Raw genomic sequence first — 24,391 nt, 5'->3', positions numbered from 1 at the left:
GACTCTAACATTATAAAAACTTACTCAAATAAGGTTCGCCCATAGTCCCGGGCAGGTACGGGCAGCTGGTGACATGGTTGAAGTTCTGGGACTGCATCTCTTCTTGGTCGGTCTCACGGTGATAGAAGTAGTTAAAGTTAGATACGATGACAGGCACCGGTAGAGCAATCGTGAGGACACCAGCAATCGCACAAAGCGATCCCACGATCTTACCCCACACTCCAACAGGCCTATCGAAAAGAAAACGTTGTATATCTAATAGTTAGATAAAAATAAAGCCATTAGTGGCCAACATAAAACCCAAAAAAATATAAGCCCAGTGATTATGAACATGCTTCATACACCCTGCACAGGGAATACAATTTTAGATGCACTAAAAATAAAAAATAAAAAAACAACCTGGTTAAACTTTAGTTAAATATGGATAATATATTTTTTTTTTATTTCAAATACAATTTCATACATCACCATTCACACACGCCAGCAAATTTATACCTTTCGCTTGGGCTGAATTGCACAGCAAAATTGTAACGCTAGTAGCACTATGTCCAAAATAACCAAAACTCCAGTCTTAAACGTATTAATCGCATAAAATTCGCTTGCAAAAATAGGTTGTAGAGGCTATTAATACATTTAACGCAAGTAGTCTTGAGCTTTTTTGGACATAAAAACCAAAATAAGTCATTTATAAACAAAAAATAAAAAAAATATACAAAAAATGATATATTAAATGCATTAAATAATCTATAGGATAACTATTTACCATAAATGAAAATAATAAACATTGCAGCATACATGCAATACGCCACTTTACGTCTAACGTTTAAAATAAACATGTACATCCTACATCGAAAATGGTGTGACAACTAAACGATCATAGGCGACGGAAAAAATAAGCAGTAAAATGGTTGAACGACAATTTTACATAGTAGCAAATGTGTAAAATTTACCAGAACCATCTGGAAATTATTAAAAATGGTTAACATGAATATGTGGTAATCAGGACAGATTCAGCACTGGGTGAAGAATAGCAAAATAATGTAAATGTGGCTATGTGAAGAACAGCTGTTGAAAAATGAAATCAACATAAGTGCAAGTCCTTTAATCACCATTTTCGACAAGCTATATTAGATCCTTAATATTTATAACAATCACAACAACAACACATCGGACAAGAACATTATACAACGATACTTCAGCGAAAGCAATACGTAGGAGCACATTTAAGAGTAGGACGTGGACATCGAGACACCAACAGGACCACTTCAACTTGATATCAAAGCAACGAGACTCATCACTTTAAATTCATCTTTAGATTAACTTTATCAGAGTTGAAGTGCATCTCTATACGTAAAAGCGTTTTTTCATTTGATAACGATTTGGAAAGGGCGATTGTCACACCGACGACGGTTGTTGTGGTAAAAAGAAATATCGCTGTATTTTTTTTTTGTGTGGAAAATTTTACAACTATGCTTCCATGTAAAATTGTGAGAGTCCAGTGGAATATTTGATCTTAGTATGTAAATAAATAAATGTCTACGACGAACTGTCTGAACGTGCATTGTCTGTTTAAGTAAATAGTATAGATAAAATATGTTTGGTTATGTACTAGGCGAGCCGTCGATAAAATCAAACTTAAAGCGTAAGTTACATGATGTGGCGAAATAAATCACAACCGTGTTAAAATGCCGATGTAAAGTTGTAGGATAAAATGAAATGACGAGAAGGCATAGATGATATTTAGGGTGAAGTCGCTGTATCATACGTCATATCGCCGTATCCTACGGTCGTCATTGTCACGACCGCCCACCAAAACGCATCAGGTATGGATTTGAAGAAGCTGTTCTCACTTCCGGCTTCCGCGAAGTACACCGCAGATGAAAACAGCACCACACCTTTAAGCACATACGAACGCGCATACAGTGGGATTACAGTGCGAGGGAGTGACTGCAGGTGGGCACCGGGCGGGTCGCGAGACGGTGGTTACCTCATGTCTCCGTAGCCAACAGTAGTCATTGTTATAACAGCCCACCAAAACGCATCAGGGATTGAGGAAAAGTTTGAATCGGGACAATCTTTATCAGCAAAGAAAACTGCGCTTGAGAACACGACCACCCCTGTGAACACAAAATATTTGGTGCACGAGCGCCCGCAGCCAACCCGCAGCGCCCAGTTCCATGGCCTCGATAATTGTGCGTAAGTGACATCAAATGCCCCTATGACGCAATCTAGAGTTTCTTATTTTATTCCTTTATAAACCTGTTATTTTTTACCTACATAAAAGTTGAATATAAGTAACATTATCGAAATGTGTTACTTTACATATTTGCAGAAATATATCCTTAACCAATCCTGGAGTTTTGATTATGCTACTGTTATTAATTATTTTAAAGTATACTTGTAATATACAATACTTTTGAGCAAAAAATATTATTTTGATATTAAAGTATAATTCATTAGGAAAATCGCGAAAGTCTTCCAAAACAAAAAAGGTTTGATTAGTAAGTTGGCACTTACCGATAAAGAGGAAAAATATTAAAAGCCCAAGTTCTCTCATAGATGCTTTGAGAGTTCGTCCTAGAATTTGTAAGCCCTTGGAGTGCCGCGACAGCTTGAAGATTCGGAAGACTCGCACGAGGCGAATCACACGAAGTATAGCGAGACTCATGGCTTGATTGGTGGATTTATCTTGAGGCGAAACTGGAGCTCTTGGTAGGTTCAAGGTATCTTCTTCTTCAGCGACGACGGTGGCCAAGGTAATGAAGTAGGGGATAATAGCTATTATATCTATTATATTCATCACGTCTCTAAAGAAGTTGAACTTATTAGGGCAGGCCAGAAACCGTACTATCAATTCGAAGGTGAACCAGATTATACAGAGTGTCTCTATCAAGAAGAATGGGTCGGTGATGTCGGGCACTTCGTCTTCTTCGATCTTGGTTCCGTTAGTGGTGGTGTTGAAAACTTTGTAGTGTTTGAATTCTGGCAGAGTTTCCAGACAGAAGATCACGATGGATAGAAGAATGACAAATACTGAGATGATAGCAACGACGCGGGCAGCCTGGGAGCTCTCGGGGTATTCGAACAGCAGCCAAATTTTGCGCTGGCGTTCGTTTGAGGGCAGAGGTTTCTCTTCCTCCTTTATGAAACCTTCATCCTCACTGTAAAAAATATTACTTTGTCATATGTGTCAATCATCAATTTGTAAAAGCAATTATTGCATTTTATTAATACCAGCAATACACATTTTCATTTTGTAATACTCTGAAACATATTTCAATGTAAAATAATCTGATTACTATGAAATAGAATTGAAATCGTAATTTGTTGTTGTAATTCATGCAGTCGTTACATTAATATGGCCTTGTAAATGTTTTTGCATGTAAAGTTAATTGAATTATTAGTAATAAACAGTCAGGAAACGTTTTCAGAATTTCAATTTTATACCTTAAATAATAACAATAATAATAAATTTATTTATACATAGACAATTATGCTTGCATTATTTTTTGTTTTAAGTAATAAAAAAATGGTTTGAATGTAATGTATTTGTGTGTTAGATATAATAATAACCGGAATTTGTTGGTGGCCTGCTCCCCCAGTTCGTAGAATTTGATTTCCTCAGAGAAGACGTCCAGCGGGACGTTTACGGGACGACGAAGTCGACCCCCACTTTGGTAGTAATAGAGGATGGCGTCAAAAGACGGCCTGTTTCTGTCGAAGAAATATTCGTTCCTGGAACAACAAAACATTTTAAATAAGAATGTCAAGGTATTTCTAATCCGCTACAGAAACTATTGGTATCAGAACATGAAATATTTTATATAAATTACTTTGTATTTATTCAGAATATAACGTGATAATATTTGTACTTTGATGGATAGATTAACAGTAAAAGTATTACTTATTAACGTTGTTCAGCGAATGATTACTTAAATAATGCTGTGTCTTCTTCTTTCGAATGTGAAATCAATAATAACAGAAAGTGAGAAATCAGCCGCTAAGTAACGTTCATAATAAGATCATAAATGTTCAGCTAAAATTAATAAGGAAGAATAGTAAAATGGTGCAAAATTAGGTACCTAATCAAAAAAGAATTTAAAAGTTTTTTTATGTTCGTTAGTTAGTTATTAATAGCTAGTTAGCTATGTACTTTGTGTGAAACGATATGAGCTACACTTACACATTGTCTTAGTACAATAAGAAGTTCAAATGTCGATTGTTACTTATAAAATGTTTTACATGTAATGCTAATTTAATTAAATTTTTATCATTTGTCCTTGTTTTATTTCATTATTTTCGAACATGACTGCTGTAACTACCTTAAAAGGCAGCGTACTGTATAATTTGTTTAACGTTAACGTGGTTTTAAAAATTTAAAGTGTAGTCGTTACTGGTGGTGTATAATAAATAAATATTTTAAGATAGTAACAAATTTGTACTCGTATGTCAAACAAAATTAAAATCATTTCATTTTTTCGCTGTATTCGTTTCCGAGCATCAACTTTTCAACCAAATTTTATAGTTGGGTTACGAAAAGCTTTTTATAAAATTATAGGCCAATATGTTCTTTGTATAGGTCTTCGCTGAAGTACTGTGAATATATGATTTAAAGTAATAATAATAAACAAATTTTTATTAATATTTAATCATTTGAATTAAGCATAAATATATTTGTTACTCACTAAACTTTTCAAATTATTTTCGCTTTAGGGTAAACTAGTCCTTGCTACCCAGGTGGGATTTCTGAACTTGTACGTTTATTATATACGCCGGTGACATTTCTAAGATATTAAAAAAACAGTGGTCTTACATTACCTCTACAAGTGAGGATTACATTTTCGCGGAAAGAATCGAGATAGTAGTTAAACACAGAAATGCTTACTGAAATGTTGGTACAGACTTTATGATCCTGATTCCTTAAATATTGATTAAATTGAATCATCAATAAAGAGTGAAGTCATAAATAAAATGTTTTTCTTACCTCAGGGGGTCGAAGTATCTTATCCTTCTAGCAGGATCGCCTAGCAGTGTTTCCGGGAACTGGTTCAATGTCCGAAGTTGAGTTTCAAATTTGAGCCCGCTTACCTGTTAACAAAACATTTAGAATTACAACAAAAAATATTTTTATATACTTAGAGGATGTTATTTTATTGTAATATTAGGTTAGGCGTTAGAACCCTTTGTCCGTTCCTGTACTCCTGAAAACGTGTATGTAAAATTTCATGATGATGATGGTTCAGTAGTTAAGACATGAAAGCATAAAAATCAATCCAACAACTAAACAAACAAACAAACTCACTTTCTCCCTTAAAACTCACTTTCTCTCTCATGGCATTCATTCAACAGCGCATAATATATTATAATGCACAATTGTGTGCGTAAACATAAATGCGCTATCCAATCTCGTATTGATAATTCCGATGTGATGGCAAATCCGATACAACCGGAAAAAGCATAATAAAGGATATGCTTCCCGGGACGCGAGAGAGTAACTGTGAGATTCCGACTCAGGCGGATACTGATAATTTCTCGACTCAATACTAAATAACCTTTTTTAGGCTCGACGCAGGAGCTGGGATTATGTGGCATTATAATCTAGTCACTACGAGGCAGTATATCAAACACCAATGAATTCAAAATATATTTATTAAAATAGGCTTTCACAAATATTTTAAATAGACAAGCGGTTCGGTTCGGTTATATATAAAAATGCGTTTTAGGGCAAGCTATGCCCTAAAACCGTTTTTTCAACCGACTTCAAAAAAAGGAGGAGGTTCTCAATTCGACCGTATGTTTTTGTATGTTTGTTATGCGATCATTCCGCCAATTAAGAATTGATTTTGATGATTCTTTTTTTGTTTGGACCTACCAAATAAGCATATTTAAGAGGGAAATTGATTTGGAGCTTTTTGAGAAAATCAACAAAAACAAATATATATACACAGACATACACATACACATTTCTTGGTTTGTGGCTCCATTCAGCAAAAGTTTTTTTATGAGGTCTTTCAATTTTTGTTCTTTTAACTGTCATCACAGAAACATTAACTAAAAACAAAGAAGATTTTTTGTATTTGTAATAAGGATATTTTTAGAGAAGAAAGAAAAAAACTACTTTTTGCCAAACGGTGCTGTGTAATTTGAGCAGCGCGTTAAGTAGGCCTACTCATATTATATAAGGATTAATAAACTAAAAATATACACTTATACAAAAAATTGAAATCTACAATTTATTAAAAAAAAAACAAAAACCAACTTCATAACTATGTCCATGAACAAACTTAGACTAAAAAGTAACAAATAATATTTTAATTACTTCAAAGCAAGAGCTTTAAAGGACAATCAACAAAATTTGGTTGATACTAATATATCTATTTAATATTTATTAAACAGTTATTTTTGGAGTCGGTGCCAGACATAGTAAAATAGCCTCAATAGTTATTAATAGATTAATTGGGTAGGTACTCAATTAATCTATTAATATACGAATGCAAAATCGAACGAAAGCTGATAAATTGAAAGAAGCACATACAATTTTTTATGAAAGTTCGAAAGTTTGTTGCAAAAGCAGGATTAAACTGTCCTTATTGGCTGGTATAGTTTTGAAGTCGTTTTTTTTTAAACAAATTTTATTAAATTTATTAAGACGGAGGCTCGAATGATCACATAATTAATATCGTTATATGACAAAGAATATTTGAGTAAATATACTTTGATGCATGTCATAGTACCATTTTTTTTAAATACATCTCTGAGGGAAGCTTAAGCTCCTTATAAATAGTTTTTTGAATAATGAAAATCCTTTCAATGCTCTATTTAGAGCAGCGGTCTCGACAGTTGAAATCGCCTTAATGATTGCCGAACTTTGTAAGGAGAGGCACGTTAAAGAAGGAGGCAATATAGTGTTTTTTTATGTAAGTAAATTCACTTTAATAGACTCAATCTTTAACATGAATATCGGAGTCAAGCAGAACATCTCTCTTTCGACTAACTGTCTTACCACGTTATAGTGACCACTGACTGACCTCGTCACAACGTGGACCGTACATTGTTCCAATACAGATTCCGAACAAACAACTTATTATTCAATTTGGTTTAACTGACTTTTATTACAAAAGCTTTGTCAGTGAAAATACATTTGTCTTTCTTTTCTTGTTATAAAAATTGGTTAATATTGTCATAAAAATAAATTTCATTAAATTGTAGTGCAAAAAGATTTAAGCCTTTGATTTATGTTGGAGATATTCGAGCTATGTTGTGTATTATATGGAAACATTGATTAAAATAAGACCCGTTATATTTTCTGGTGTATCTAATTTAAATTCAAATTATTTATTTGAAAAGTTGTAGGTTAATTTTTGATGTTACAATAGTTAAAATCCCGACATAACAACCATAACATGGTATGCAAATGTCATATGTATGTCTATAATATAATAAATTACATACAATTGGTATTAAATTATATTGGTATTTTTTAAAAATAATTTACTGAATTATTTATATAAATATATATTTCTTTAAAAATACAATATAACTTGACACGAAAAATATAAATTCGAACTCTTTCTCGTTCCTTTTATTAATCTGGAAAAGTTGTAAAGCAGAAAATTTTACCACAAAATAACACAAAACAAGTTAAGCTGAAGCATAGAAAACTAAAGTCTGCAAAATGCAATGAAGTAAATTCTTATAGAGAAATGGAACGTGTGCGGTGCATTTAATTTTACAGGTTTGAGCTTTGGACACGACGATTTCCAAGACTTAAAGAAAAATATTTTCCAAGGCTTCAAACCGATTTCTAAGCTTTGTACAAAACGAGTATAGGATTTATCCGTAATTGTGTCATTTAAAATGTTTCATAATAAATAAAATATAAAAAAATTATGCCCCCTACACCACCTACCACCAAAATCAAGTTACTATCCAACATACAAACAATTATAATATACTTATTTTGAAAATGGCTATTATATGATAATATTAAAAGCCAAACAATACACAAATGTAACGAATATATTTTATTAAACACTCACCCGTCGACACACATCAACATGCATACCCCATGGGGTATGAGGCCAAGGTCGAGAAGCAATGCACTTTGCTTAACGAGGTGCGGGTGTGCCATTCATGTGATATGACCGAGTAAAGGTCGAGATCGTGAACGTGTCATAACTCATAATGTAATGCTTTGCTAAGAACACGATAACGGTTCTTGTTAGCTTGTTACTTACATTACATGCATGCTGCATGACAAGATATTATCGTGAACAATTTTACACCGCCGTAGGGTGATGGCGCAAATGGCGAAGGCGAATCCTTCGCCTACGTGGATATAACAAATCGTCCCGGTACGCTTTCACGCAAAGGTAGACGTCTGTATCTCATTTTATCACTCTTTAAATACAATTCTAAATCTTTACCTGCCCGATTTACAAAGTCAAATGCTTCTTAGGTTGACCTGTTATTTTGTGTTTGTTGAGTAAAATGTAACATGTAAAGCAAATGCAATTGTGAACAGCCAAAATGCAACCCTTATTAATAATATTTATATATAAAGATAAAATTCTTTCAGTGAAGTTTCAAATTATTATTATTTAAAGAGATTAAAAAAAAACTTGGCTATAGAGTGTATTAATTAGAAGTTTTATTTCTATGAAAATTATGTTATCATTCAATCATTTCGTTACAATCATTACAATCGTCTAGTGATAATAATATTGATCTAAAACTCACTATTTTTTATGTATAGATAAAACTGCCTCGATGATCAAGTTGCTGGCTGCAGAACCCAAAATGAAATTACATTCTATTCTATTTTTTAAAGAAAAATTACGTAAAGCACTTTTTCCGTCTTACCTCTTCGGTCGACCGGTCCTGTCGGATTACGAAAGTGCACTTGTGTTTGCGCTCACTATAACATATACTGCACGAATGGCATATTATTGAGAGTAGTCATTGTGCTGTCATATAATGGTCAGATTAAGCTTGACATTAAAAAGATTAATATCGTGTGTGACGTTGTGTGAAATGCTTACATAATGAATAGACGTCTTTTAATCGATGTATACAAAGTTCTATTTTGTTTTTATTTTATTAGACAAAAAAAGCATTAGACGTTCCATAAACAACGGAATATCTAGATATCACCATAGATACTAATCTTCAACCTGGCTCTCATATTAATAGATTGACTAGTATAGGCAAAGGCTTTGTTGTATTAGTGGTTAAAAAATTGACAGTTGACTGATTTAGATACAGCTCGGTTAATGTATTTCATAAGATAATGTCCTATGGCATGATATTCTGGGGTGATGTAGTCGATATTAATACAAAATTTTTGTAAAGATTGCTATTAGCCTGTAATTTATAATCTGGACCTAAAAGATTTATTAAGAAGTAATTTTGAAGATATTTAAAAAAATGACTTTTGCTTCTTAATATATTATATTAGGTAAAGCACGACATACATAATGATAACAAGCTAAAGATATTATTAAAAAAAAGAACAGTTTGTGGTTTGTTTGCTTAGTTAATGGTAAGTTTTGATAATATTGTATCAAATACTTTAAATTACTCCATAAGAACTGATTTTTAATTATTATTTATAGTATGCTACTGTGTAGTTTCTATTTAATTAAATTTATAATAATTTCTATCTTATAATTTATAGAGTTAAAAGAAAAAAAAAACATTAAAACTACCAACTAATTGCCAATAATAATTTAAATTTTAAATGTAATATCCCAGCGACGGAAATATGCATTGATTTACATAATCTTCGATAGTAGGGAACAAGATCGCTTAATTTAAAACCTCTAGACGTTTTTTCTTAAGCTTACTTGAAAGTTGAAGTCACTTGCTTAGCCCAATAGGTTAAGAGTAAGTCAAGAGTCTAGGAAAAATAGCGTAAAATTAGAAATTTAACTACGAGCTATTCAGACCATACAGAAGTGTATATATTACATTTATTAATTGTTTGGTATAAACTTGTTAACTGTTATTTAAAACAAACTTTTTTAACATCAGGCTGCTACTGAGAATTCCTGGGTCTGAATTATAATTCGAACCCAGGACTCCAACACTTGCTATCTTATAGTGCATAAGAACACAGATCTGCATATAATGGAGAAGTTTTATTTTTATTTAATAAAAGTGAAGGTATTTGTGTTATAATCTCTACGCAGATTTAACTACGATTAACACAATAGCATATTGCGGGTACATTGCGGATGCTGCACGGCTTGATAAATCGATCTCACCGCGTCCTCACTGCCGAGGGCGTTTTATTTATTCTTCACACTTAAAATGTCCTACACGAGCGTTGGAAAGGCGATTTTATTAGAGTTATTTCAAGCCCTTAAAAAGACTATTTTGTTTGTATATATTTCAAAGTTATATATACTGTATAATGTTATCATTAAAATTATGTAACATACATAATTTTGTTTTACAATGGAAGAATCTTAACTTTTATTACACTGTATTATTCCTTATCAAAATTAAGTATAACGACAAAAAAAAATATTAGTGATTGTAAAATTGACATTTATACTTTAAAAACACAGTGTACTAAAAATTTGGAGATTTTAAAATATTTTCGGAAGATGATGCTCAAAGAAAATTACATAACTTGACATTGTCCTAGCGATGTTTTATATCTATATTAGTTTTCAATTTGTTACATTAATATTATTTAGAATATTAATCTCTTTATTTTAGTGATATTTTTTCTTATAATAATACAATCAAGAAATAATGGTAGCAATATAGTGTCTATCTATATATCTGATACAATTCATCTATGTGTGTATTCACTAAACTGACCAGAACAAAGCACAGTGGTGTGTTTGTCTAGTTTGGTTCTAGGAAAAAAGGATTATATATTTTAATTCAGAGTAATATGATGTACACTCTACAATTTAAAATAATACATTTTCTCGTGATGCATGCATTTAACAATTCATATCCGCCATGTGCATGCGCAATCAAAATTTTTGATGTTACGACGGTTTATTTACATGTATACTTTTTAATTTCGAAGTTATTTTTTATAAATGATTTAATATGAAATTAATACGAAAGATTTGTAACCTTTAGTTTTTTATTTAAAACGAAATATTTAATTACAAAATATAATCACACTTGGAACCTTCGACTTGAACACAACAATTTTCACATAAGCAAGCTTATAAGCACTATATATATTTAACGATGTAATAGTTCAATGGAATATAAAGTCGCAGGGTCGATCTCGACCCGTCGGGCTTTGCGGTACACACGATAAGCCTCACGTGTAGCTTGAATGGGAAACAAAAATATAAATCCCCTAAAAAAATTTTTTTATGGTCGGCGGACGAGCAAATAGACCACCTGATGGTAAGTGGTCACCAACACCCATAGACATTGGTATTGTAAGAAATGTTAACCATCGCTTACATCGCCAATGTGCCAACAACCTTGGGAACTTAGATGTTATGTCCCTTGTGCCTATAATTACACCTGCTCATTCACCCTTCAAACCGGAGCACAAAAATACCAAGTATTGCTGTTTTGCGGTAGAATATCTGATGAGTGGGTGATACCTACCCAGACGAGCTTGCACAATGCCCCGTCACTAGTAAAACTTAAATTCTAACTTAATTCGCATTGCTATCGTCAATAAATAAAAATACGAACTATTTTATGATATAAATGATAATAAACAACAATTTCTTATTGTTGAAATCGTTAAAAAAACAATCTACAAATAAATAAATATACAAACGTTCTTTATTATACTGTTGTGTTCGGTATAATAAAGGAAAAATAAACAACAAAAATGATTGTATTCAGGCTGTTACAGGTTTGTTACTATATAGTTATTCCACTGAATGTCAAGTTATAACCGACAAGGTTGAATTTATTAGATGTAATAAAGGCTGTCGTGGGAAACAGCCCGTCTATTATACGTTACGTTTCCTACGAAAGCTTGCAGCATAATGATTGTAAAACTGACTTGCCCCGCCTTACCTTACATTGTCCCGTGGCTCTGAATTAGTTAGTAGACTTTAAAACTCTTTGTTTACAAAAAAAATAAAAAAATAATTTGAATTTTATTTTTATTTATAGTTTAGTTTTTAAATGGGAAAAGAGATTTTTGATTAATGTTGTCCTCACATAGGTAACTAATTTCAACTGTAGTGAATATTTAAAACAATTAAAATTGATTACGCAATTTCCATGTGTTATGGTATGAAAAAATGTAATTCCGTAGAAAGAAAATCCTTAAATATGTGATAAAAGAAAACTCTTTGATTAGTTTTATTTTTCATTTTCCAGGTAGGAACGAATTCAAATTCGCTTAAAATAACTAAATTGTAAAAATTAAGCATTAGTTAAAATTATTGGATACTACTTTCCGTTCGCAGCTTCGCCCACGTATGAGGGAGGGGTAGAGCGCAGGTTTTAGATACTTCAGATACTTTTCAGTACCCTTTAAAACTTGTAAGCTAAGTTTTATAATGATTGAGTGGTTAAGATGTGAAAGTGTATTGAACAAAATTACTTTTGCATTTATAATGTTACTGTGAATATTTTAAATACAGTCAGGGAGACAATGTTACATACACTTACTTAATTTTATTCGTAATGAATTTGATTGTATTTATAACGTTTGTTTTTCCGTCACTTATGGGTGACATCGTATCCTTTTCATTATAGAAAATTAAAATAAAGAAGAAAATAAAAAAAAGAAAGAAAAAAAAGTAGTAAATATTTTGTTGAGGAATTAAGTTAAGCAAGACATTTATTTACATACGAGTTATTTAGACTGAGGACTTAAATCTACCTGTAAAGCAAAATTACAAACAGTTACTGCACAAATCATAACTATGTGGAATGATGGCAAGAATGTTAGCAGTATTTCCCGATTGAATCGCAATTCTGATTCTGTGTTAAATGCTTTTGCATTTTGGACTAATAGTAGTCCAAAGTTCGAGAGGTCAGCATAGGGCACAAATTTGCTCAGCAAATCTCCGATACGGCTCTGGCTTTTAATATTGTTTCCCTGAGTGAGTCGGGGTAACGTGTCAACGCATGAAGTTTCTCACAAAACGACCCGTCGCCGTTCCCAGGGGATTGTTAGTATCTCCATTTCTGGATTTTGCCATCAAAACGACTAATTCAGAAAGCTCTTAATAAGATCATCAACGTCGATACTAGCAAGAGCCTATGTTATTATATCATGTGAGCTCTAAAGTTTAATATATGGATATTGCGTATAAGAGTTAGGCATCTCTATTATTCATTCCTTTATTTTTAGCTCTTTTAAAAATCATGGAATTTTGGTATGAGTTGATTCCACTATTGTTGTCTGATAAAATGCCGTACACACTTTTGTTTAGAGCAACTAAACGGAACAAAAGGGATATTTGATCTACGAGCGTTTTTATAAAGATGATATACGTATTACACAAAGCAGGAATGTTTGTTAGAATGAAATAGGAATGAGAAGTGTTACGATTAAAATGATTTATATATGGCGCGTAAAGAGCGGACCGTTGTCGATGACTTGTGGTAATAAACATTTACAAGTCCAGTACTTTATGTGATAACAACTCGGTGTTGTACTTGGTATTTGTCTAAGTATCGGCCTTGTTTGTTGAAATTAGATACCTATTTTATGTTTGTACTATTTAGCAAGAATTAAATTTAAACAAAACATCGCGGTGGTAAAATTTATGATTCAATAAATATCAAAATGAATAGCGTTATAATATCATTACACTTTACTATTATATTAAATATTAATATATGCAAACATATTAAAATGAATGTATATATATATCGAAGTAAAACATATTTAAAGAAATCTTAACAGTTTCACTATATTCAATTATTCATGTCTATTTTATACATATTTGATTACATTTATAGTTATTGCTTCGCTCCTTAAGATTGTAGCACTCATATAATAATCTATAACATTTCTATATGATATATTAGCGAGTAAAATTAATTGTTCAAATTGGATATATACTCGTAATTCCTGAGAGTACAGCGACTAACCATACAAACGCTCTAGCTTTAAAATTACAATGAACGACACTACAGAAATACAACACAATTAAACCTCTTCTTGATTTTCTTAAGCAGATTATAGATTACTCTGTCCATACGGATAACGAATAACAGATAATGAAACACCTTAGAGCTCCGCGTTTACATGATTATGTTACTACAAACTTTCCTGATTAATCCAATCCAATTCTTGATTATTCCTGTTATCTTAATGTCAGGAAAGATTGATTAATACTGCGTGTATTCAAAATGAGTGCCTCGTTGGCCTAGTGGCTTGATGTAAAGCCGCAGATCCAGAGGTCCTGGGTTCAATTCCCAGATCGGGCCAATAAAAAATTACTGGGTTTTTCTGACAGAAAATTTTCAGAAGCAGCCCGGAGTCTGGTAGTTGGAAGTGTGTACACTCCACCGTTAAACCGCGGATTCGATCTAAAATAATGAAATTTCACATAGTGGTAGTTTTGATCCTGGATAAGGACATTGATAAATCATGGAAAAAACTATTGTCAGATAACCTAACAAAAATATTTTAATAGCACTAGTAAAAGCTTAATAAGAATAAGTTTCCTATCTATAGTTAAAGATTATTATAATAATCCCCGTGCCTGCCCGTGGTTCTGCGCTTGAACTCTTTGCGATCGTGGCGGATTGCCGTCCCATCGGATTATGAGAGAGAGAATAGGTACACCTGTGTTTGCGCACATACTTGTGCACTATAATATCTCTTGAGTAGTTGGCTAATCTCTATAGATTAGCATAACATTTTTATTTATTATTCAAAATGTCTGTATAATTATTATTTGACTGGCAAGTATGTCCAGTTTCCACGTTTAAGTATTTAAAAATACTTAAACGGTTGTTGTTTTAGGCACGATCGTTCGAAAATAGGGCTAAATGCGATCCCGTTTGGGAGGGTTGGTACCAACAGCTTGCTAAACAGCAATACTTTGTATTGCTTGACATTGCTGTATAATAGATCAAGCAGCTGATATTTCTTACGATGCCAGTGTTGAGATATCCCAGTGTCTAGAACAACCAAATCTAAACTCAATTGTGGTCTTAAGTCCAGCTAAGGACTACCTAATTTTCATGTGCTTAACGTTCATATCGTGGTTGGCGGTGAAGTAAAATGGTGATGAGGAAACCAGCTTTAAAGCATCGTGGTGAAATAAGCTCCAAACGCTCTTGGAAAAGTAGAGAGAAAGTTAAGCAGCGTCTAAACTAACTCATGGACTAAAGCCTCGGAGGCTGTTACTTTTACTTTATATTGTCTATAGACAAAGATGATTCATGGCCCATTTGTACCTCTTTCAAAAATAAACTTGTCTAGCATATGTCTTTTAAAAATAAACATTTTTTGAAACACTAAAGTCCTTCCACTAATAATTAACGTTATTTTTATTATTGATTAATGATTAACTAACTTTACTTTGATTTACAATAAAATTATAATAATAATAAAATTATAATGTAAGAAGTATAATCGCGGTTGGCTATTATACACGTTTAAGTTCTTTTTGATTAAAAAAATCAAAGTCATTAAAAAAAACTAGAATTTAGATAATACGTATAATAAATATTGTTTTTTTATATTTTTTTATTTCGTTAAAGCAGATGGGATAATGGGCCACCTGAGAAAAAGTCTATGGGCGGCGCTGATTGGTCTTCGCCGCTTTTGTTCACTGTCGCATTTTCTCTGAAAGAAATATTAATCCCTTATATCACCAATGCGTCTTCAACCTTTGGTACTGAGATATTATGTCTTTTGTTCCCGTATTTAATTATTGATATTATGTCTCCCGTTCACTCACTCTTCAAACCAGAACACAATAATATAAAAAATAGCTTTGAGTGTGTATGAACGAATACAAAATTCGTTCATAATTTAAAATTTTTTTTGGGACTACATTATACATTAATGAAAGCATTACAATAGAATCATCGGTAAGTTGATACATCTGTAATACTTAATAGCAGATAGTCTGGATTTATGCAAAATATTTCACAAACATCGCAGTAGTTGATGTCTTGTTTATAGAACGTTTCAGTGCAAATAAACTGTAGTGTGTCAGCTTGAAGGATTAATCAAACGTGCTGGCTTGCATCGGATTCCCGACGGAACGGAACGGCTCGTTTTCCAACTTGTAACATTTGCATATAAATAGAAATGACACACGACTCGACATATATCAAGTTAGAAATTTATGGATTTCAAATGTGAATTCAAGTAAAGGTATTTTTTTATCGATTTATTGTACATTTAATGTATACGTATAACAAAATTGTAAACTTTTTTGCGTTTGTTTGTTAAATGTATTTATAAGAGGTAAGAGGATGTGAAGTGATTTCTAAAGCTTTTTTGTTAATTATTGCTTGTCTGGTGTAATATGACACGACGAACGAAATATTCATAATATGATAATATAACGAGCCGTTTGGCGTGGTTGGTAGATACCTGCCTTTCACGCCGAAGGTTGTGGGTTCGATTCCCACCCAGGACAGACATTTGTGTGCATGGACATGTCTGTTTGTCCTGAGTCTGAGTGTAATTATCTATATAAGTATGTATTTATAAAAGAAAAGTAGTACATGTAGTATATTAGTTGTCTGGTTTCCATAGCACAAGCTCTGCTTAATTTGGGATCAGATGGCCGTGTGTGAATAATGTCCCAGGATATTATTATTATAATACGTAATTTGTTTATTTCCTCGCATCTCTTATACTCGATCAATCGATTGGATTGATTATTTTCAACGTATTAAAAAAGCAACCAAGGTAAGGTAACAAGAAAATAAATGTAATTATTTTATTTTAGGATCGTATGATGATTACAGTAAGTATAATAATGAATGCATAAAGAGGATTTAATTATGAAAAATGTATTCGATGTATTTGAAATTAAGACTGCGTGATAAAACCTAAGTAAAGCCGCGGATATAAGTTGGGTAAATACAAAACCAATAATTATTAGGAAAATTTTTACGCGAAACTAAAACAGTCTAAGTTTATAATAAAAAAAAAAGCTAAAACGTAACGTTTTGGCGACACGATTTTATTGTAGTAAACTGTAGTATTTAACATAAAACTTTAAAGTTTCGTCTCGTTAATCAAAGTTAAAATGTTTTTTTTTTCACATTTTAGTGAATACCTTATAATACGTGCTGTCTATTAGATATAAAATCCGTCTTTCGACTGGGTAGTCTGCAAAGGCAGCCTCAGAAATCATAAAATCTCGCGTTTTTAAAAAGCGTTAACGAGTAAGTTTTAACGAAGTACACTCAAGACGTTTACCTGAATTGCTTCTGACTCAATTATTGAAAAGTGGCTGTAAGAGCACTTTGGCTACGTTAATTTCGAAATGTATTTCTAGTGAAATATTTCAATTAAAAACTTAAATACAGTTACTACTTAGTTTTACAAGAGTATGTAATGGTAATGATGGTTGCTTTGTAATTTAGAAAAGAAACATACAAATACGAGTCCAAAAAACACGTAAACAAATATAAAATGAGAATTTACGTCGTATTATTTTTATGATAGTAAATAAATGGTTTATACATAAATATCTTTTTAAAAATTAAAGCGTCAATATTTCTAAAACAAGCGAACGTAAATGAGATCTTTACGAACAGTTTACAGAGTTTTACAGAATTCTTGATTACTCCTATCATCAATCACTATGTGAAATAAAACAAGAGAATTATTAGAAGGTAAACTAAAGTTGAAAAATGTTTCTTACAAATGTTTAAAACGAACTATTTATTTGAAAACAATACTGTTTATGTGCGTTCAAAAAGTAATATCACTGTTATTAAAATTTTTAAAGTATTTTTAGCAATTTCTGACCACCAAATATAATATATTAGATACCATCTCGTTTCAATCTTCCATATCCTAACCTCTCGTGTATTGTCTATTTTATTTGATCGTTAGGAGGCATGTTGTAAGACCCTCGACGATGTTATTGACCTTTGCAATTGTCGTAACGTATTAACTATACGACGTATTATTTCATCGTGTAATTATACAATAGTAGTTTTCTAGTAAACATTCAAATACATTTTATATATTATTTGATTAAAGTGTCTCCCAAATTAAAAGAATGATTATCCAGTTTTATAAATATTATATTATCAGTGGAATCATTAAGCACATTGTCAACTTTAAGCGGTATTGTACAAGCTCCTGCTTGTAGGGAAATCTCGTATTGACATAATTATAACGGTAAATAAATAACTCGATAAGATTAAATGATGAAATAATATCAAAATCGCTAAAAAAGTTTTCTTCTATTATTATATAAGAATTAACCACTTGGTGAATGAGCGCTTCTTATAAAAATGCAATGTTTACTCATGTGAATATTTATAATTATGCGTTTGAGTAGATGACGGTTATGAAGTAATCGCTGTATTATTCTATGAGATTAAGAGAGGTGGCGTTCCTGGGTGCCTTGGGCGTTAGGGTATCATAGGGTTAGGCGATAAGTAAATGTTTACTAGCGTCGCGAATGCACGTTTTCGACGCATAAATTAAAATTTACGACGCAAGCCCAACGGTGCTCTGCTTTACGCGGTATTTCTTTCGCCGCGGCTGTTGCGTTGCGGTTGGCAATGGACCGGGCCAAAAATACATTTTATTGTGTATTCACCAAGGGCGCGTGTGCGTACTGCAACCGATAGACCGGCAACGCTTTTATGAAGAGATTTTATAATTAATACGCCGACGGTAACGTTGTAAATCTGACCGCAAATGGTTCCTGGTTTTAAATTTTATTATACGGTTCACCTGTGACGTACGCGCCTCCACTGCGAGCGATTACCGTCGCTTACTTTTCTATTTCATATTCGACTGATTTATATTTAGACTCATGTTGTCGTATACGATAATTTATTAAAGCTCCGTTGTAAACGGGGGCAGTGAGTGTTTACAGAATATTGTAATCATAAACAGACAAAAAACTCTTTACGAGGAGATAAATAAATACTACAAATAATTCACTTGTACTACCAGTTTTGAGGGCTCAGAATAAAACATGAGATTTTTCTGACACGCACAATATTTGACAAGCAACGCTCCACATTGGCAAGTCAACCATGATCGCTTTCCAATAAATTCAACGGAAAATTCTCCTCTTGTTTACTGGTTTGACGTCATTAATGTCACGTGTTTTTTGTCCTTTAATAATTATATGTTTTGATGGTCTTATAAAGATTCAAAAGCCGCACTTTGAAGACACATACGGCGCTATTTTCAAAACAACACGTAACTAATCTATTTGTAAAAATCATAATAAACTCAAATACGTAATATCGTTATTTTTTAAAGAGTTAGGACAAACATTTATACAGAAAACAAAAGTAAAACAAAAACGTTAGTAAATTTCATTAAAGTGACAGTGAGATTTCATTAAATATTAATTAAGTCATGCGGAAAAACCTCTTACTTTCTTTTTCCACAGACGTTAATGTGAGCCCAGTGTTTTGGCAATCGTAGACATTGCGTTATATCGTCAGTGAAATTCCTCGCGTTAGTGCGTTCAGAGATCAGAGAAACACCAAGTTCAACTATTTATAATGCGGTATTTTAAGGTATCTATATTTGGTTCTTTTAAATGTCTCGGTCCCTGAAGACGACATGGATTTCGTGCGACCTACTTTTAGTAAACATTTATAATATTTTTATTAAATTTTTCGGTTGTTTAATGATCGAAATTGGGATTTCGGTAGAATGATAGATGATTATTTTATTGTTGATTTATTTTGAATGTCACTCATATGTAACATGTTATACTTATTCATGATTTATGGAATTTTATTTGTTTTGACAGGTGCTACATTGTAAGATGTGTTAAGCTATTACGGCCTTTTCTTTAAACGTTGCTCAGCGGCTGATCAATTGACCACTGATCTCTTTAAACTCTTTCTGTCATTATCGATTTGAAATTTGAAAGATGAAGATACATTATTGCTTAACTAATCACCCTTTCAGCAACGTTTATTAGTAAGGCCGTTAGTTTCTACGGGGCTTTAGCCTTCCGGTGTCTCATTCACTTATTTGCCTATCTTGAGATTAAAAAAAATCAATAATGCAATTTTCATTATAACTCCGTGCCTTTTTGTACATTTTTATGAAATAAACGGCATAATAAAATGCCTTTTGAAGTTAAACTTCTATAAAAAAGAGAAGAAAGAATTGTCACTTCTATCACGTGTGCTTCGCGCAGAATTTGTTCCAAGGAAAGGTATAATAATGTTAAATCAATACATTTTATTAAACATTTTCAGGCCCGATTTCGTCATCTCATATCATTAGTTCGATTTTACATAATGTTGATTGCTGTTGTTAAACAAAAACATTAATTATTAAACAAACTACCTAATAACTAATTTAAAATATCAACTTCATGACTATACTCATACCTTTGAAAGTTCTACGACGGTTTTAAAACTAGATTAATCTGTAACAGAGCGGTAGCTGTATCGAATGTATTACGTGCATACGTTATCAAAGGTTATCTCACATTAAACACTATCCTTGGAGGTTGAATGTCAGGAAAATGCTTTGTGATGTTAATTTAGCTCGCTAAAGGTCAGAATAGGAAATTTCAACAATGTGCAAGTAAAGTATAAAGGGAAGTTTAACAGTTATAACTCGTAACTACACCTTTACGAATACTTTTCTCTTTTATAATTCTATGAAAGATAATTAATTAATTAATACTAGCAATTACATTCCTAACATTTTATAACGTGACATTTTTCTACCAAAATCTCGAAAGTTCGATTGAAATCATGTGTTTTTATTTGATAATTACACAAACGTTTTAAATGTATGTAAAATAATAATTTTACTTAATATATTTAGGTTATTAATAAATTGAACCGAGATGGTAAAGATAACGTTATAACAACTGAAGATTGCGAGTTTAAGCCCGGACTAAGAGACAAATATGGAGATTATACGTTTATAATTTCTGAGCTATACCTTATGTTGCAAACGTAAACGAAGCTGTAATAATCGAAACGGGCTATTTGAAAACAAAAGATATATATTTTTAACTTTTATAATTTTCTTGTGAAAATATAACTGTGGAGAGTTTATAAAGTCGTTCCTTATTACATTCGAAATCCCAAAATTGTATTCCAATTGGGTATTTATTCGATCAGTCTATATTTACTTTAATAAATATCAAAGTATCATTGTTGTGCGAATTAAGTTCCTTCATTTTCATTAATATATTAAATATATTAAAATCGGATTACCATTTCACAGCACTCTCACAGAATCACATGAATAAGTCATTTTGTTATATACATATGCCATAGACTTTGAGTACCCTCTATTCAGTTTGCATAGATTTTCATGGGCGATGTAATCATGTAGAATGTCAAAAAGCCACGTTAATCATGAGCGTGAAATGGAACGGGCACGTGTTATTACCTCACACTAATTTGACGAACAGTGCAAGTGTTCAGTCGCTTTGTGCAATTTAGTTTACGATTTTCGATTTTACGTTCTCTTTTTGAATATTTATTAAGTGTTTAAAATATTGAGTTAAACAAAGAACTTTACATATTTTAGAGCGTATATACATTCTTGCACCTTGGGCGTTAAACCGACTCGTATGCCGTGACGGCAAACGTGACAATCTTGGTTGCCTTCATGTTCCTGTTGCGTATATTAAATACGTAAGTAGTTGCTAGATAATATATATAATCATTAGCTAATAATACATTTTTATTTTTTATCTTTCTAATAATGTATTTTGGATATAAAATCCTTTTTTATTGACGTCGGAGATGGAGTAACTGTGACAATATTTAAGACAATCGAGCGGATAGTTTAAAAGATCTCGTAATGAATGGCATTTCGCTTATGTATATATAGATAAGAAAAATATATTTATTTTATTAACGAAACTATGTTTTATTTATTGTATACCATATTTATTTATTATTTTTCTTTACTTATAAGTTCTTACAATGTGACGCGACGGCCATATTTTTTTTGGATTTCTAATTTCTCTGGAGTCGATGGTAGTAGAAAACATCATGAAGATCCAAATGTGCATCTAATAACTCACACTAGAGCGTCGTTATGAAATGAACGCTGATCCTTGTTTGAGGGAAGAATACCTGTGTCCAGCTGTGGGACATTAACCGGCTTTAAGTTAAAGAAGGAATTGGCATCTTACGTGAGTACCAATGTAACTATTTTATTTTATTATTAATACGTCATTTATAATGAAAGATTTTGTATATGAATGAATATATTAGGAATATATTCATTCATATACAAAATCTTTCATTAATATAATTCAATGACAAATATGTATGTTGAATATTGTAACCAATATTATTTAATTTAAATATTTTTCTATTTTGACACGAGGAATTAAAAAAAACCGAAAATAAATATTTTCGTGTGATTTATCCCCGTGGCATTACTGAACGATTTATCTATCATATTACGTCATAATGAGTTAAATTAATTGCAGCGGACACAATCCATCGGCGTGGATGTTAGGCATCGTAGCATAGCGTAACGTGCATGCGTATTTGTGCATGTTTGCATGTAATTAGCAATTAACCGACACTTTAAATAATTATTAACGCAACCGTGAGTCCATACGTTATACCAAGCTTTAATATCGCATGCGATCTCTTATTTAAATTTATTTTTAAAAAGGCAGACAAGATAATGGATCATCTGATGGTAAGTGGTGACCACATTGCCGATATAGGAAACTGTAAGAAATATAAGTTACTTGGCCAACCACGAGACGTCTCTAGTATGTTTGTAACTAGACTGGAACACTCACCTTTCAAATTGAAACGCTTATTATAGCTGTTTAGCGTTAGAATAATTGACGAGTAATAGGTTCCCACAAAAGCGGACCTTACAGTATCCCTACTGTTATATTTATTATACTATATTATACCGCCATTAGAATTACAGATTGCGAAATACAATATAAAGCCAATTGCTTTAAAGAAGTTTAGATTTCATTCTCAGTATAAAAATAGTTTTCTATGATACACGCAAAAATTATTAGCGTGTTTTCCATCAGTATAAAACCACTTAAGCGAACACACACTCTAATATCATTTATATTAGCACTCTTCTAAACGAAATTTTTATTCTTACGATAGTATTTTAAAAATAGATATAAAAGATTTTAAAATGATTGTTAAAAGAACAATAAACTTTGCAAGTAATATTCACAAGATATAAAAAATTATAAGCCAGTTCATCGCTTACAAAAGGTCCGCTGTACCAATAAATAGGTAAAGTTCTTGTTAAGGATACAAGTTTAATGAAAAGACGTTTCTTCTCAACCGAAGTCCTTTGGTCTCTTGAGAGCAGCCACCAACAATGGTCTAAAAGTTTTTTAATTATATTTATCGATGGGCGAAACGAGGTTCGAAAGTAATGAGATATTCTGTCGTCACTGGTGGGTCAATGTTATCTATATTTAAATCTTTAAACTTAAATAACTTATGTTTTGTCATTATTACTTTGTATAAAAGGATATTTTAGTTAAAATGTACGGAATAAATATTTATCCCGATTAAATATATAAAAAGTATCGCGGCAAGAGATTCACCGCTAAGTAAGTAAGAGCTTGTAAATGTGACACTGGTAGGCTAAGGTATTTTGTTTTTATGTGGAGAAAGTTGGGAGCTTGTTCCACCATGCTGATTCAATGCTGATTTGTGGATATTCATGTGATAGATAAGAGCAAGAAATGAATTATAAACAAGAATGAAGGATTCGAACCCATAACAAAATCCTTTTGTTAAGATTAATGCAGTCTAACCACTATGCCATCTCGGCTTACCGGTACTTAGTGTTAAATCATTTGACCACACACTCTACATCGTCATTGTGGTGTAATTAATTGACAATTAAATGCAGACTATTACAGAGCGAATGCTTGACATCAGGCGTAAAATTAAGTGCGGTGCAAAATTACATGATTACTAATTACTGTTCACACACACGTACAGTTTATTAAATTCAATCGAAACATTTTTCCCTTATTGTATTTTGATAAAGTAAAGTTTTCTCATATATTAATAAATAGTTATCTAAAGATATTGTGTACTCTATATTTAATGATATTTTGTACTCTAAATCAATCTTCGAGCCTTCGACAATTCGATTAGAATATATTATGTAGGTTTAATTCTATCAATGATATGAATATTTCTTGAATAATTTTAAAAGGACAAAAAAAATACAAACGTTTTTCTATGTACTGAACAATAAACCCAAACGGAACTTGAATTTTGTTCAAGTGTAACACAATAATTAAAAAAA

General features: G+C 31.9%; 1 protein-coding gene across 3 annotated transcripts in view; it reads right to left on the bottom strand.

Moving 5' to 3' along the window:
* The window catches only part of LOC126780339 (potassium voltage-gated channel protein Shaker), a 132,720-nt gene that overhangs the window by 11,060 nt on the left and 97,269 nt on the right, over positions 1-24,391 (bottom strand). For all 3 annotated transcript variants that reach the window (XM_050504727.1, XM_050504726.1, XM_050504728.1), the window contains 5 exons: positions 4,985-5,088; positions 3,574-3,735; positions 2,518-3,161; positions 1,766-1,895; positions 25-230 (listed from right to left, as the gene is read on the bottom strand). In XM_050504727.1, the coding sequence (XP_050360684.1) occupies positions 25-230; positions 1,766-1,895; positions 2,518-3,161; positions 3,574-3,735; positions 4,985-5,088 (1,246 nt within the window). The remainder of the gene's footprint in view (positions 1-24; positions 231-1,765; positions 1,896-2,517; positions 3,162-3,573; positions 3,736-4,984; positions 5,089-24,391) is intronic.

This window comes from Nymphalis io, chromosome Z (genome assembly GCF_905147045.1).
Source record: "Nymphalis io chromosome Z, ilAglIoxx1.1, whole genome shotgun sequence".
Taxonomy (NCBI): Eukaryota; Metazoa; Arthropoda; class Insecta; order Lepidoptera; family Nymphalidae; genus Nymphalis; species Nymphalis io.
Note: the sequence above shows the minus strand (reverse complement) of the source record. Positions and strands in the feature narration are given on the sequence as shown.